This window comes from Dipodomys spectabilis, unplaced genomic scaffold (assembly GCF_019054845.1).
Source record: "Dipodomys spectabilis isolate Male_0828 unplaced genomic scaffold, ASM1905484v1 ptg000365l, whole genome shotgun sequence".
Lineage (NCBI taxonomy): Eukaryota > Metazoa > Chordata > Mammalia > Rodentia > Heteromyidae > Dipodomys > Dipodomys spectabilis.
Window position 1 is genome coordinate 3,699,327 of NW_024871042.1, and position 17,744 is coordinate 3,717,070.

The window sequence follows — 17,744 nt, forward strand, 5'->3', positions numbered from 1 at the left end:
AGAATCCCAATATCTACATTTGTGTCTCACAGAGTCACAATATCAAGGACCTCGCCTCTATGGTATGCCTCCCAAATATCCATCCTCCCTCCTCTCCTATCCCTGGAAGTATGGTGTGGATAATGGGGTGAGCTTTCTCCTTTTTGGAATCCCTGGGGCAGAAAAGGTAGACTTTTGCATTCCTTTTTCCCTCTCTCTGAGACAAGAATGGCAGAGGGAAGAGGAACCAACATGCTCTAGACAGAAGACACTATATTTAGAGATTTAAAAATGTCTATTCTAGCTGGGCATCGATGGCTCATGCTTGAAAACCTCGCTGCTCAGGAGGCTGAGATCTGAGGATTCCAATTTGAAACCAGCCCCACACAAAAAGTCTTCCAGGCTCTATCTCTAATCAACCAGCACAAACGGTAGGCTGGAGACTTGGCTCAAGTGGTAGAATGGCAGTCATAAATGCAAAAGCTGAGAGAATGCCTTTGGAAGGCCTTGGTGTGCTTGCAGTCTCTTCCCACCCTTAAATTCATACAGGGGAAAAGGGATCCTTAAAAGTCAGATCCCAATGTCCTGGCAGCATTATCATCCTCCTTTCTCCATAAAGAAAGAAGAAGCTGTAGCTTTGAGGCCCAGGGCAGAGGTATAGAGAACCCCAGGAAGTGATATCAGCAGAGTCAGCGTTCCCTCAAACCTTGAAGGAGTGAGAAGTGAGTGGATGCATTGCCTCAGAAGTGAGTTAGCATTCCAGCAGGCTGTTTCCATCAATACAGCCATGCTCCGGGTCAGCACACAGAACAACAAGGGACAGTCCTAAAATTGCTCCTATCCCTGTTCTCGCTTTTCCTTGGTACCCATAGGGATGGATCCTCATTTTTCCATCAATCTGCTTGGTTTAGGAGAAATCTGAAGCTTACTCTGTATAGTAGAACAATTTTATTATTAAAGGGTGTGAGGACTCTGTATACACAAATTTAAGCTCCAAAATAAAGGTAGAAAGAGAGCTAGGCTTAGTGGCACATGCCTGTAATCCCAGCACGTAGAAGGCTGAGTAAGGATGACTGTGGCTTCAAGGTCAGCTGGGGCTGCATAGTGAGATGCTGTTTCAAAAGAAAGCATAAAAGTCAGGCATCACTGGGTCACATCTGTAATCCTAGCTACTCAGGAGGCTGAGATCTGAGGATCATGGTTCAGAGTCAGCCTGAACAGACAAATCTGACAGACTCTTGCCTACAATTAACCATCAAAAAAAAAAAAAAAAGTAGAGGAGCCGGACGCTGGTGGCTCACACCTATAATCTTAGCTATTCAGGAGGCTGAGATCTGAGAATCACAGTTCAAAGCCTGCCTGGAAAGGAAAGTCTGTGAGACTTTTATCCCCAATAAAACCACTCAGAAAACCAGAAGTGGCACTGTGGCTCAAGTGGTAGAGTGCTAGCCTTGACCTGAAGAGCAGAGGGACAGTGCCCAGGCCCAGAGTTCAAGTACCACGACTGACAAAAAAGAAAAGAAAAGACAAAAGAAAACTGGTAGAGCTCCAACTGAGAGCAAAGAAAAACAAAAACAAAACAAAAAAGATAAGCAAGAACATAAGGCTCAGAGTTCAAGTCCCAGTATACACAGACACATGCACGCGCACACACACACACACACACACACACACACACACACACACACACACAAGTCTTATCTATTATTATCCTCTTAGTTCCTTGGGTAAGCAATACTATTTGTACCCAAATAAAAAGACAACATAAAAACTATTTTCTTATTTTCTCAGAAAGAAAAATTCCTTTTATTTATTTTTTTGCCATTTAGGGATAGAGATAAAATAGTTTTCCATAGATGGCTTAATTTCATAATTTAATTATATACACTTAAATCTCAGATTATGTAAACTACTTACAGACACTTTTCCCATTCACATTTCAAGAAAATAATAGTTTTTAGAAGAGTCACCCCAGACAATTTTGAGGGAATGAAAGCTTCTCTTTGGCTAATGATGGTTTTGAGAAATGCCACTTTTTATACACTTGTATAATGTTCCCAAGAGAAGTTGTATCCCAAACCCCAAATGCCCATGCACATAGTATTGGCAGTCCCTCTACTGCCTCCTCCCCCTTTATCTGGGGCATATTTAAATTTGTGATTGTCTCCTCAAACTATCATACAGCTTTTTCTTTCTTTTTTCTTTTTTTAGTGCTATGATTTGAACTCAGAGCCTTGCTCTTGCTAGGTTGGCGCTCTACTACTTGAGCCACACTTTCAGCCTTGTTTTTTTTTTAATTTGGAGATGGAGTCTTGGGAACTTTCCTTTCAGGCTGATATTGAACCATAATCCTCTGGATCTCAGCCTCCTGAATAACTAGAATTACAGGCATGAGCCACTGGTGCCTGGCTTAATATAACAACTCTGACATCCACTTAAGAGGATGTCAGACTTGCAACCAGGAAGCCTTTCCTTTGGAAATGGGGCTTAAAAAATCCACAGACGACTTTATTCTTTAACCAGGTGTCTCACTAAGCATCTAAGACCAGAATTGATTGAGGTCACTTAATGTATGCTTCCTGAGCAGCGCTTTGTGGTCTAAAATGAAGTCCTGGAGAGAACATTCTGGAATGTGAGGCTTCTCCAGTCTGGGATTGTGCAGAGGCATCTGTCATCTCATAATTCAATGTGGTGACAGATGCCACCAACTCTGGGGTTACCAGAGAATCCAGAATGCCTTGGGATGGGTCTGTTCCCCAAGTGATAGTCTTTTGCAGGTTCCTTGAATTGTCACACCTTAGCTTTCTGACAGATAAAAGGAGAGGTTTAGGTTAGAGAGCAGCTTTTTGGTGGGGGGGAGGGGAGAAAAGGGATCCTGAAGAAATTTCATATGTCTTACCTAATTCACCAGCCAATACCGTCATTCAGCTTTGCTGAATAAATTTATTTATTTATATAAATAAATTCCAGGCAAAAATGTCCTTGGAAGTAAAGAAATCTCTTTTAATTTAAGAAAGGAAAAAAGAAGCAGGTGGTTATGAGGTGTGTCTGCTCAGAAGTTCAAAGGCATCAGGGTCATGGTTAAGTCTTGTTAGTAGAGGCTAACGAGAGTCTGGTGCACCTGCTGACTGGGGTAGACACTGCCTGGGAGCCAGGAGCCAAGCCATATGGTGTCACAGATGTACAGATCCCCCCATAAACTCCCACATAACTGCATCCCTTCATCTCAGCCAACCTGCTGCAGATCACCCAACAAGGAGACGATGGCTCAACTTTGCAAACTATTAAAATCACCACAGGCATTTAGGGGAATCTTGAGGGTTAGGCCTTTCCTAAGATAACCCCACTAAAAACTCTGGAAGAGGGACCAGAGCACCGGGAATCTATCTCCCCATGCGGGTCAAACATGCTGTCGAGTTTGAGTCAAGTACAAAATCATCTGTTGATTCCTCAAGGACTTAAAAATAAAGTTACTACCTCATGACATAGCAGTTCCAATGATCATTATACATCCAGAAGATGTGACAGCAGAGTCCCAAAAAAGAGAGTTATGTGGCCACAATCACATCAGGATTATCCATAACAGCCCAAGCAGGAAGCCACCCTATGTGTCCACCCACCTATACAGAATAAGGCTAGACTCACACCCATAATCCTAGCTACTCAGGAGGCTGACATCTGAGAATCCTGGTTCAAAGCCAGCTTGAGCAAACAAATCTGAGAGACTCTTATCTCCAATTAACCAGCAAAAACAAAAAAACAGAAGTGGATTTGTGGCTGAAATGATGAGTACTAGCTTTGAGTGGAAAAGGTAAGGGAGAATGTGAGAGACCCTAAATTCCAGCCCCAGAACCAGCACATAGAAAAGAAGAATAAGGAAAACATGGTCTCTCTACCTACAGCAGAATATTATGTAGCCTTAAAAAGGGAAGGAAGCCAGGCACCAGTAGCTTGAGCCTGTAATCTTAACTACTCAGGAGGCTGAGATCTGAGGATCAAGATTGGAAGCCAACCGGGCAGGAAAGTCTGTGAGACTCTTATCTCAATTAATGACCAAAAAGCTGGAAGTGGAGCTGTGGTTCAAATGGTAGAGTGCTAGCCTTGAACATGAAAAGCTCAGGGACAGTACCCAAGTCTTGAGTTTAAGCCCCAGGAATGATACAACCAAAAGCTGAAGGAGAGGGAGTTCTGATCTACTCTACAGCATAGACAAGTCTTCCCCTCCCCCAGTGTGACCAGCAAGAATGTCAACAGCCCTCGCCAAATCCTCTTCCCAGCTTGGGGGGGAGGGGGGGTGAGTTATGAGTCATCCATAGTTGAGAAGCACATAGTTGAGAAGTCCCCATCTCTCTCAGAGGTATTTCAAAGGTCCAAGTGAGTTTGGGATGGGAAATGTGAACTCACACAGAGTATCACCAAATCATTACCATCTTTGATGTTGTTCCAGCTTTGATAACATTGGAGTACTTTCCATTTATTCTTAGAAGATATAGTAGGCAGAGACGTTTAACGTGACAGATGGTCAGCATGGGTAGTGGGTGGAATTTTCCCTCAGCAAAGTTGGTGTGGCTTGTGAGACTTCCAGGCTTTCAGAAACCCTGGGTGCTCATGAGCCTGCCTCTGAGCTGGGCCACCAATCTGTATTGTCATTCCACAAGGCCATGGTTGCTAAGGTGCTCACCAGTCAGTGCCAGAATAAACCAAACCAAACTTCAACAAAACATGAAAAAAAGAGCAAACCCCTCCCATAGTAAAGTAGTTAGGAGTTTATGTACGTCTGTGTGCTTGACAGACAACCTCTCCTATTTTATGTCTCCCTTCCTAGGATCACAGGTACCCAGAGACTCTTCTCCTTAGGATCCCCTACTTCCTCTCAGGGCCTTTGGACCCATCTTCTTTTGAAGACTTCGGTTTCATCTAACGTTTTTCAAAACGTCCCACAAAACAAGAAGGCTCACAAGAAGGGCTCTGCTTTGCCGAAAGGTATGGAGGAAGACTGGGCAGGGAGCGGTATGAGACGAGGGGATAGGCCTTGTGACTGGATGCATCTGATCATTTAAACCAGCAAGTATTTACCATGTGCCAGGCACAGTACTGAGCACCAGGGTTAGAGGTAAGAAGCCATGAGGAGACAGCCACAGCCCTGGGAGCTTATTGGGTTGTCCTTCTAACAAAATCCTCTGTAACTACCCCAATGTGTGTCTCACCATCGCCACCACTGCAACCCAGGAGCTGTCTGAGCCTGGAGGTGTAGGACATGTGGATCAGACCATGAAGAATATTTCTGTGGGGCCTGGCACATGACAATTTGAGCTACAGAAGGTGTTTGTTGGTGGATTCTAACTAGAGATCTCTAGGTTTTCCTTTGGCAGAAGGGAGTGTGGCTTGAAATGGTAATGTAATGGTAGGATCTCGTGTGGCTTGCTCATTTCCATGAAGGATTTAAGCTGAAGATGGATGGGATGGACAAAGGAAGGCTAAATCAACAGACCAGCTGGGCAATCACACTGGAATCTTGGTCAAACTGTATTTGATTTTTTAAAAATCAGTTGTGGGGCTTGAACTCTAGGCCTGGCTCTGTCCCTCAGCTCTTCAGCTCAAGGCAAGTGCTCCACCACTTGAGCCACAGTGCCACTTCTGGCTTTTTCTGTTTATGTGATGCTAAGGAATCAAACCCAGGGCCTCATGCATGCAAGGCAAGCACTCTACCACTGAGCCACCTTCCCAGCCTTATACTTGATTTCTTGGTAGTATATACTAATAAAAAAATCTAAGAGAAGCCACTTAAAACTGGATTTTCTGTTCCTTGCATCATAAACTATATAGGTTGAAATAGACTTTGGTAACAGGCTACAATAAGCAAAATTCCCAGTGTTGGGTTGAGAAGAGACTTGTTTAGGCGGAGACCAGCAAGAATGCCTTTACTCTGCCTTGCTTGGAAAAAATGGATGACAGTCAGCCGGGCACTGGTGGCTCATGCCTGTAATCCTAGCTACTCAGGAGGCTGAGATCTGAGAATCAAGGTTCAAATACAGTTCAGGCAGAAAAATCTGTGAGACTCTTATCTCCAATTAACCACCAGAAAAGTGGAAGTGGTGCTGTAGCTTAAGTAGTAGAGCACTCACCTTGAGCTGAAAAGTTGAGGAACAGTGCCCAGGCCCAGAGTTCAAGCCTCATGACTGACAAAAAAAAAAAAAAAAAAAAAAAAGCTGACAGTGTTGGACACAGACCTTATCCTAATGGAGTCCCTGTCCTGTGGAGCTCTTATGAACAAGATACCAGCTGCCACCGGCAGTCTTCATTGAGGTCCTCAGAGACAAGCCAAGGTGGAAGTTGGCCCATTTAAAAGGGGAAATTAAGCCAATCCTGCTGGCTTGAAAAACCTGGTATTTCTAATTGGAGTTAGAAAATCACAAATGGGTGACTTAGCAATGGAGTTGCCAAAGAAAGTGATGCTTATGTCCTGAGATTTCCCAATCCCTAAACATGTACACCCTAAGAAGTAAGGTGCTAAAACAGCATCTTTCCTAGGAAGGCACCAACCCCCTACCCACTCAGATATGAATAAGAGTGGATGAGAGAGATATACGCCAGCACTTGGGGCTGCTCTATTGGCTGAACAAGAAGCTTATTTCAGCTGGGCACCAGTGTCTCATGCCTGTAATCCCAGCTACTTAGGAGGCTGAGAGCTGAGGATCGCGGTTTGGAGCCAATCTCCAGCTGACCACCAGAAAACAAGACTGGTTCTGTGGCTCAAAGTGGTAGAGTGCTAGCCTTGAGGAAAAGCTCAGGGACAGCATCCAGGTCCTGAGTTTAATCCCCACAACTGACAGAAAAAAGGAAGAGGAGGAGGAGGAGGAGGAGGAGGAAGGGGAGGAGGAGGAAGGGGAGGAAGAGGAGGAGGAAAGAAGAGGAGGAGGAGGAGCTTCCTTCACCATGTGGATGGGGAGATCCTGTGTTTCTGTCCAGCAAGGTGCTGTGCTTTATGCATTTTTGACCAACTTCAATGTGTTTCCCACCCTTCCCCTCTTTAAGGAAGCAATTCTTATTTCTGATTTATTTGATCTTTCCTTTCAACATTGCTGGCTATGGTGATGAACTTCAGGATTTAGTTCATAGAGTACCCCAGACATAATGAAGAACATGATGCCTTGCCCCTAAATATGACGTTGAATCTGAACCCACACTCACTAGCCGAGTCCTAGGAAGAGGGAGGAATAGATATTTATGATGGGCCTCTAAGGGCAGGAGGGGAGAGTACACAGATGTCAAGTGGCCAGAGGTAGATACAATGGGACACGGTGGCTATTTCCTTAACACATACCTCCTTGTCTGTGGAAAGCTATTGCGATTTTGTTCACAGCTTAATCTGCCTTTAGGGAAAGCTAAATGTACCTCTACATCCAGGACTGGAGGGTGTAGCATTTGCTTGCTACTCTTAAGCAATGAGTTCCCTCCATCCCTTCATTTGAGATGGGATGCTGGACAATAAGGGCTGTAGCAGCCAGATCACTGCCACATGAGAAGTAACCAGGGGTGAAAGCCATCTTGATTGTCCCATATCTGATCTCACCGTGGACTTGTGAGTTGTTTGAGGTTAGCATGGTGATCTGTCACCTGCAGCCAAATAACTAACCATTAGAGAGTGATAAGTGCTACAATAAAAGTATGACAAAAGGGTTGGGTGTTTGAGAGAAAGCAGGTTAATTAGCTAAGAAAGAGCAGCTGGCTTTTCAGCAGGTAGAATGGCAGGCATTGGAAAGAGACCAGCAGTTCTTAACATCAAGGACACCTTTTAGTTAGAACTGGCTTTTTCTGATTCATCTGGAGCCAGCATTATACTTCTCTCCCTTCATCCAGGTGAGCAAAGAAGTAGAAAGGACTCCTGGGACAGCACACCTGGTTCCCCATAGACATGGGATGATGGATCAAAGTCTGCCTTCTGTTGTCCCAGTCCATCAGGCTCAGGGAGCTCCCCAGACCCCCCCTCACACTGTGTAGTCAGACACCTCCTCATGCTTTCTCTTCTTCCCACATTGCAGGAGATGGAGCAAATGTCTCCCAGGCTGAGAGCCTTCCTTTCAGAGCCCATTGGTGAAAAGGATGTTGCCTGGGTGGATGGTATCAGCCGAGAGCTGGCCATCAATTTGGTCACCAAAGGTTTTAACAAGGTAATTTGTTCCCCTCTGCCACTAGCACACACACACACATCTCTTCCTAACCTCTCTTCCTCTAGTTCAGGCCAGATGGCAGCCCCTGCCACATGTCCTTATGAGGGACCATAAGAGAGCAAGGCTGGCACTTGGCAGGGCGCCACCTGCCTCAGTGCTGATGACCCCACATGCTTGAGCAGCCTCAAGGGCTTGCAGATGATGGGCAAACAGAACTGCTTCAGCTCAGAGCAGCTGGGCTGGGCATGAGTCATTCGGTCCGTGTTCAAAGGCTCAGAGCTTGGTAGAAGTGAGCCTTGCCACCAGTGTCTGGGGCAGAGCTGTCAGAATGGATGACTTGGATACACGCCCCACCCCTCGGGAAGGGGCTCATGGAACCTTGCTTGCCCCTGTCAGGATGCAAGCATTGTCAAGGCATATGACAAGCCAGCATCCTGGAATCTATACCAAGGTGAGAAGCTGACATTCCTAGCTCAAGAAAATGGCTTCAGGACTATCCAAAGCAATCTCTGAATAGATTAGTCTGTTTTCCATCGCTATAACAAAGTATTTGATGCAGAGTACTTTATAAGGAAGATACTACACTATGGTGCCTATTTCATAGCAGGAACACATAAAAAGGAGAGCTGGATCACATGGCAGAACAGGAAGCCAGAGGGTAGGGAAGAGACATCCTTACTCTTTTGTATATTCAACTTATTTAGTTTAGTGCTGGATTGATCCCATGCCTCACACATGCTAAGCATGTACTCTTCCACTGGCCAACACCTCCATGCTTCCCACCCTATTTTTCACTTTTTTATTTTTTTTTGTCTGTCACAGGGCTTGAACTCTGGGCCTGGGCATTGTCCTTCAGCTTTTCAGCTCAAGGCAAGTGCTTTACCACTTGAGCCACAGCACCACTTTGAGTGGTGCTTTTCTGCCCTGGCTGGCTTTGTACCGCAATCCTCAGATCTCAGCCACCTGAGTAGCTAGGATTACAGGCGTAACCCACCAGTGCCCAGCTTGAAGAAGTTTTATATGGATAGATGTACCCACATAGCCACCACCCTGACCCAGACACCTTTGAAATTCCAGATGGCTCCCTTGTACCTCTTTTCAGCCAATGTCATCCCCTATTCCAAGAGATAAACACTGTTCTGACATCCACCACATTTCCTTAATTGTAGGGTTTCATACTTGCCCAGCTGTGTTTATCATTTTAAAAAAATATTCTGGATTGGGGATGTAGTTTAAGTGGTAGAGTGCTTGTTTAGCAGGTACAAGGCCTCCTGGGAACAATTCCCAGTACTGCACGCAACATATGTATATATGTGGTGTTTGCTATATACAGGCACTTCCAAGCTTTCTAAGTATTTCTATCTATCTATCTATCTATCTATCTATCTATCTATCTATCTATCTATCTATCTATCTATCTATCTATCTATCATCTATCTAATTTAATTGTAAGTGAGATATACTATTTCATTTCTATTGTACTGATGTGGAAACTGGGTCAAAGAGAACACATGTGGATTGCTCAGTGTCATAGGAAATAACAGTGATGGAATCTGGGGCAGGGCAGACAAACCACAGGGCTCAAGGCCTCCAGGCTCCATTGTGCTGTATGCACCACTAGAAATACGGTGGGCTATCACCCACCCCTCACTGTTATACTCTCCAGATTCCAGGGCCTTTCCTAGACCCTCCCTTGTAATTAGCAGAAACGAACAGAGACCAAGCTCAGGACCACATGACCCCAGTGATCAGCTGCCATCTCTCATGTCACTCAAGTCCCAAGGCTTAACTACTGAGGCTCTCAGCTCCTGTCTGTTCACTCTGTTGGCACAATGCCCTACTAAATAATGTCTAGACCCTGCAAGAAGTCAATCACATGACTTTGGGGTTGCCCTGCTTTGAGCTTCTAGATAAAATACAAAGGATTTCATGAGCCTGGAATTCTGGATTTTATAGGATAAGCATGTCTCACCAGGAGACAGGGAGGAGAGAAAAGGATCAAGACCTAGTATTGGGCTGAGCATCCACACTGAAAGCACAGTGATACAAGCATGATGTGACCGGGGGACGTTGGCTTTTCAACGTTGTCATTGGTCATCAGTGAACATGCAGACCTAGGTGACGGTGTCTGCTTAGAAAAGAGAAGAGCTGAGCTGCATCATTGCGACAGAGGCCCACAGTAATGTAAGGGACATTCAGGACAGGAGCTGTGAGTCCGGTCTTAGACAGAGGGAAGTGATGGAAGCTTGAGAATGAGAAGCCAAAACAATATATGTTTATTTAACAAGGGCAGATGCCAATGTGAAGGTTCAAAACTTTAATGAGCCCAGACCAGGGCCTCCTACCTAAATGGCAGTGCCCAGTGCAAAATGAAATGGAAAGACTTAACTGTATTTAGACTTCCAAGATGGTGGCAGCAAGACAGTAGACATATGGTGGCTTACCTATGCATGGGACCCTACATACCCATGCAGATCTAAACTAAGCAAAGTCAATCTTGGTACAGATTCACATTGCCATAGTTTGGCAAGAGGTGGAGATACTCTTTGGGGAAAGCCTCTGGAGAGCTTCTCTTCTTGGCTTTTCAGTTGAGGACAAGTCTGCTCTTGTATCACCATTTTGCTGCTACAGGGAGAAATGCACTTTCTTGCCTGGTCAAGATGACCATCCACGACATCTTTTCAGGATTTCTGAACCAAATTCCTTACATCTGGGCTTCTGGGAGCCTCAGCCTTCCCTCTGATGAATGGTTTACTATCTGAAGCCACTGGAGAAACTAAATGGGCAATGAGCAGGGCCATGATGGAGTCTCATGAGGTTTCCTTCCCTTGGAAGCAAGGTGAATTCCTCACAGCTGAAGTGAGAAGGAAGGTCATCTTTCCCTCCTCACTTGCTAGAAGATGCCAGAATGAGACCAGTGGGAAAGCTGAGGATGGAACATCAGGTGGCAACTTGGCTTAGGAGTCTTGCCATGTTTCTGGAAAGTTCACCTGGATCCCACCTGTTGTGCATTCCTGGATTTCTGTCTGCTGAGCTTGGTGGCTAGAGAGGTTCAGATGACCAGATCAGCTGATTTCCATAGCTGGCCCCCAAACGGGTAGTAGATGAGTGGGAAAAAGGCAGGGGGCTCAAGCTCTCAGATTCTTAGGAGAATGGGGTGGGCAGGGTACATATGAGGACTAAAGTGTGCCATGTATCTCCAGAAGAGTGTAACCTGTCAGAGTGCTCAAATGTGCTACTTGCACCAGGTGCTGGTGGCTCACGCCTGTAATCCTTATTACTCAGGAGGCTGAGATCTGAGGATCAAGGTTCAAAGCCAGCTCAGGCAGGAAAGTCCACAAGACTCTCATCTCCAATTAACCACTCAGAAAACCAGAAATGGCACTGTGGCTCAAGTGGTAGAGTGCTTGCCTTGAGCTGAAGAGCACTGGGACAGCACCTAGGCCCAGAGTTCAAGCCCCACGCCAAAAATAAAAAAAGTGCTATTTGCTATTAGTTAAAATTATTATCACTAATGTTCCTCTCCTTGGACAAAGCTCTATGTCTCTTCATCCTAATGCATTTGCCTGGCTATTTCCATAACTACAGCACCTAGCAAATGCCAGTGTTTTAAAGCACTTAAAAACATGTTGACTTAAAAACACCACAGTAAAATCCATCAGTGAAGATGGAAGGAGACTGATAAAAAGTAAGATCATGCTAAGCAACTCTACAAAACAGAGAGAATAATTAAAGGGTGAACAAATGCAGCAGTGGTACTCAGGAGACTCTATGTTGAAAATAAACTATACAACTTATGGACGAAGTAGGAGGGAAAAACTGGGAGAGAAGGAAGGAGTAACATTGTCCGAAAAGAAATGTACTCATTACCTGACTTATAAAATAGTAACCCCTCTGTACATCATCTTTATAATAACAACTTTAAAAGATATAATAAAGCAACAAAGGTGGGGGAGAGAGATGGGAAGGGGAAACAAAGGAGGGGGCAACAATGCTTGATAAGAAATGGACTCATTACCTTGCTCGTGTAATAGCAACCCCTCTGTACAGTATTTTCACAATAAAAAAAGATTAAAAGAAGATATAATAATAACAAATCCATTTAAAAAGAATGATTAAAGTAGCAGTGTAAAATCACCATGAAGTCCTGGCGTCGTTTCTCTCTCCAACAATTAGACAATATCTAAAAGAAAAAAATCCCTAGCTAGTGATATATCTTAGCTTAGTGATAGAGTGCTTGCTTGCCTGGTGTGTACAAAGCGTTCAGTCTGATCCCCAGCACCAAAAAAATTTTTGAAGAAATCCAAACTCAAGCCAGGTTCTCATTCCTACAATTGTACAATTCTAGGTACTCAGCTGAGATCTGAAGATTGCAATTGGAAGCTAGCCCGGGCAGAAAAGCCCATGAGAACTGTCATCTCAACTAACCACCAAAAAGCCTAAAGTGGAAAAATGGTTCAAGTGGTGGAGCATTAACCTTGAGGAAAAAAAAGCTAAGAGACAGTGCCCAAGCCCTGAGTTCAAGCCTCAGTAACTAGCACAAACACACACACACACACACACACACACACACACACACACACACACACACACACACACACACACACACACACACACACACACACACACACACACACACACACACACACACACACACACACACACACACACACACACACACACACACCCTAATGCGGGTCCATTTTATGACTAGCTGTTATTTGATTTTACTTGTTAAAAAATATGTGCCTTTTAGTTAAGATGAAGTTTACTTTGTTTTATGTAACAGAAAGTCAACAGACACCAGCAGGTTTTCCTGGAAAAGGCCCAGAACTCAAAGGCGTGGGTGGATATTGGTTCTCGTTCATTCTGAACTGGAGAGCCCCCAAACCAGGCCCAAGAGACAGACATGTAATGTGACCTAAAAGCTCTAGCCTCCACCATGTAATGGCTTGGCCAGCTTATGCTCAAATAGACTTGGGAGATATCTTTCTCCACATGGTCCTTGTTCTTCCTCATCAATCATGGTATAATAAAATTGTAAAAGAGAGATGAAAACCTGTGGAAGGCACGTAGAAAACTAAAACACCCTGTAGAAACATGAGTCATGGTGCACTTAACATTTGTCTAACATGTATTGTTTAGCAAATCTATTAAAACAGACCGTTTCTATAAAACTAATAGTCCAAGAAGGTGGTGCTCCCATGGCTCAAAGATATAATCCTAGCAACCCGGAAAGTTGAGATCTAAGGATTAAGGTTCTAAGCCAGCCCAGGCAGGAACATCTGTGAGACTCTGATCTCCAACTAACCAGCAAAAAGCCAGAAGTGGAAGTATAGCTCAAGTGGTAGAGAAACAGTCTTGAGTGAAAAAGGCTAAGGGACAACCCCCAGGCTCTGAGTTCAAGCTCTAATATCTATATACACACACATAAAAATATACCAATAGAAGACTACACACACACACACACACACACACACACACACACACACACGAGTCACAAAGTTGACTCATACAAGCAGAGGCTGAATAGCTCCACAGGCTGCAGAGACAGAACTGTTGAGTCTAAGAAGTTGGAAAATACAGGATACAATAGAAGCCTATGATGTGGCCCCGGTCAGTAAAAGGCTTGGAAAAGAAGATACAGGTCTAGCATGTTTTATACTTTCAGTGCTGCTCCCACACACAGGACAGCATCTCTCTCTCAGGACAGAAAGAGGAATCTGCATTCTTTGAATGTTTTGGCATTTGGTTCACTTGATTTAATTTTCAGGGCAGGATCCATCATGAGCCTTGGGAAGGTGAACAGTGCCTTAACTTCTGCTGGTCCACACTGCGGTGCAGGTGCCTGGATCGCACAGGTGGTGTACAAAAACAAGTCGATGCTAAGATGGCCTTGGCCTGCCAGCCGCATGTGCAATACTTCTCAGCTGAGGGCGATCTTGGCACCATGGGGACATTGAGCAATGCCTGGGAAATGTTATGATTGGGAAAGTAGTGTGGGATAAGGAATGTCTATAACTCATTGATGTGCATTTCAAAGAAGTGCCTTGGCTGGGGATGTAGGTCAGTGATAGAGCATTTGCCTAGCATAGGTATATGCTAGGTCCCCTACTTAAAACATTGCCACCAGATCAACCATAGCCAGAAACATATTAGAAATAGAAAATCTCTGGGAACTAATGGCTCATACCTCTAGCTGAGATGTGAGGGCCATGGTACAAAGCCAACACTGGGCTGCAGATATATCTGAGAGACTCTTATCTCCAATTGACCCACAAAAAGCCAGGAGAAGGGGTGTGGCTCAAGTGGTAGAGTGCCAACCTTGAGCAACAAAGCTAAGTAAAAGCGTGCGGTCCTGAGTTCAAGCCCCAGTGCCAACACAACAATCAATCGATCAACCATTCAATGTAGTAGAATGGAAACTCAGGTTGGCTCACACCTGTAATCATGAACTCAGGAGATTAAGAGAATCTTGGTTTGAGGCCAGACAGGGCAGAAAAAGACTAATGTAGTGGAAAGTTGTAAAGCACCAGCCAGTTTCCCTACAAAAGGCCCAGAACTCAAAGTTAAACCAGGTTTTTAGGTCCTAGATAAAAACCCCAGAAGTTTTTCATATCAGGTCCTATATGCCAAATAAAGAGACATAACGAAGAAAGGAGGAAGGAAACTTATCACATGGAAACTACAGAAGACAGCACTTCAGTGTGTGTTTCAGTCTTGTTTAGCTGTCTTCAGGGGTAAAGGCATGGGCCTTAAGTTAATGGGGTGAATTTAGGGCAGGGAGGAAGAATGTACACATAATATATAGGTGTAGCCTGGTTGACCATTATCTCAGTGTTTGTCTCTGAAAGAGTTTCAAAGAAGTTATCACTTCATCCCTGGAGGGCAGCAGGAACAAGTCAGTCTCTGTTGCAAGGTCACTGTTCCCTGGCAGTTGATCTGTAGTTTTGAACTGTTCATTTTCCTTTGAAGCAGTTTTACCTTTTGCCACAAGATGATAAGAAGAAAGCATTGCCTGTCTGGGGGCATTTGCCTTTTGTCACAGGATGCTTATCGGTAAATCCTGTTCTTTCTGGAGGTGATTGCAAAGTGACTGCAGGAAAGAATGGCTCCTATCAAAGCACACACATAAAGCGGAGTCTGGGTGCCCAGCTTTTATCCTACTTTGCTTAATTCATGGGCCCAGCAAAGGCAGCTTTTCAGTTGACTCTAAACAAGTGGTGAGTGGATGTTGGTTCTCATTCATTCTGGGCTAGAAAATCCCCTCTAACCAGGCCCAAGAGATAGACATGTAATAGGACTTGAAATCTCTAGAGTCTGACAATAAGCTGGGCATGTAGTCCTGTCTCGTCATCCTAGCTTTGTGAGAGGTATAAATAGGAGGATCGAGGTCAGGTCAGGTCAGGTCAGCACCAACAAAAACATAAGACCCTATCTGAAAAATAACCAGAGCAAAAAGGACTAAGGGCCTGGCTTAAGTGGTGGAGCACTTGCCTAGCAAGCACAAGAGCTGGAGTTCAAAGCCCAGTAACACCACCACCACCACCACCATCATCATCATCATGGAACTCTTGATTTAGACTCTTTTGAGTCAGAAACTGCCTTTTTCCAAGATGCCAGGTGATCAGTGTGCTCCTTAAAGTGTAAGGAGCAAGCAAGCGCTTTCTGGGCTTGGCAGCCCTGGAAGATGAACAATCCATTTGGCTTACCTCTCACCAATTGTCCCCAAGCCCTGCTGGCTGTAGTCAGGGTTTCAGTGACTGACAACCTCCCTTATCTGACTCATTGCCCAACCTTTGTCACCTAGGTCCGTATGGTTGGAGGAGGAAGGAAGGGCACATCTGAGACATATTACAATAACTTTGTTTTCCTTCTTGCCTTGTCCCATTCTCCTAGGCCTACATCCTGCTGGGCCAGTTCCTTCTAATGCACAAGAATGAAGCTGAGTTTCAAAAATGGCTTATCTGCTGCTGTGGTGCCACTGAGTGTGAGGCCCAGGAGAGCTCTAAGTGTCTGAAGGAATGGTGCACCTGCTTCCTGTAGAAAACCCTTCTTGGCCCCTGGGCCAGAAATAATACCTTCTAGACCACCAGGCTCTGAGTCATTACTTGTGTATAAAGGACCCACACAAGAAAAAAAAACACCACGAATCAATTTCACAAATCATTCTCTGTAAAAATGTATATACTAGAATGGATAATTTTAGCCTTAGACAAGAACTGAATCTCAATAATGAATTACTATAAATCACAGTGCCTGAAAATAACAATATTACCAGTTAAGTATCCCTATTCCACACATACAAAGCATGGCTGGACTTTGCTGAATTATTTCTTCTTCATCAGATATGGTAATTTTCTAAATCAATTTCTTGTGAGTTTAAGAATAATAGCCAGAGCACTAGAAGTTTAGCTCAATGGTAGAGTGTTTGCCTAGCACACATGAGACCCTGGCTCAATCTTCAGCACCATAATTTTGAAAATTAAAAATTTTTTTTAAATAATTAATATGGGAGAAACAAAGATTAGGATGTTGTTTATTTTAAATTCAGTTATTGAATGATTTGCACACGTATACTGTCTCCTCATTTTTCACTGATATTAATGCTTTCAATTTATCAAGATCTATAGCAAATACATTCTTCCCATAGCACAGATATTGAAGAGTGGCTGTTCCTGTGCAGTGTAATTGTGAGGACTCCTTGCTCCTAGGCAATAGAAAGTTTTTCTGCCACTACATCTTCAATGTAGATAAAATTTTGGCCTGAATTCTTAGGATAAATTATTGGCCTCCATTCTCCACTTCTCCCTACATTCCCCACCTTTACAGTTATGTGATTTTTTTTTTCAGTCCTGCCCATTAAATGTGAGGGTAATTCCCAGTCTTGAACTGAAGAAAAAAAAAAAATCATGTGACCGTGATTTGTCTGGATGACTTGCTTTGGCCAATGATATGATATGAAGATGCAACAGGCCAGTTCTGAGTTCCTCTTGCCTCAGAGCACGCTCTGTGCTATGTTGGCATTAAGAGAACAGACATTCCCTTGGATACTTGCTGTCCTTTTGGCCTGGGCCCCTGAAGGAATTAAAGTGCAGCTGACCTGAACTCACATTGCTGCACAGACCCAAGGCCTGCTTGACCTTTTTTTTTCTTCCTGACCTTTTGTTGATGCCAAGTCACCTTCCTGCATCAGCCAACACTTAACCGACACAGATGTATTAATAAAGAGTCACTCTTTTCGGCCTCTGATGGTTGGGGCAGTTTACCCTTGAACAATAACTGATACTTACCTTCTAGTCTGAAATGTCCCTACCCTACCAACCTACCCTTGGCCACACCCAAGTCCAATCAAGCCTTCAGCCCAGGGCAGGGGAATGTATTATATCCAGACTCAATCAGATTCAAGTCTGAATGCTGTTTTTCCAGCATTCTTCCACCTCATTCTGGGTGAATTAATTTCTTTCTCCCATCTTCAGTTTTCTCATCTGTCAGGGTTAAAAAAAAAAAAGTTAACCCTGCCTCGAAAGGTAGATCGATGAGAATACCATATGTAAAGTACATGGTATAGTAAGCACTCAATAAACGACGCTG

General features: G+C 44.2%; 1 protein-coding gene across 1 annotated transcript; it reads left to right on the top strand.

The window, feature by feature from the left end:
- Positions 1 to 4,819: 4,819 nt before the first annotated feature.
- Banf2 (BANF family member 2) lies at positions 4,820 to 16,196 on the top strand. The gene is made up of 3 exons (XM_042666562.1): positions 4,820 to 4,962; positions 8,022 to 8,150; positions 16,050 to 16,196. The coding sequence occupies exons 2-3, from the start codon at positions 8,025 to 8,027 to the stop codon at positions 16,194 to 16,196; spliced, it is 273 nt and encodes a 90-aa protein (XP_042522496.1). The 5' UTR covers positions 4,820 to 4,962; positions 8,022 to 8,024.
- The last annotated feature ends 1,548 nt before the right edge of the window (positions 16,197 to 17,744 follow it).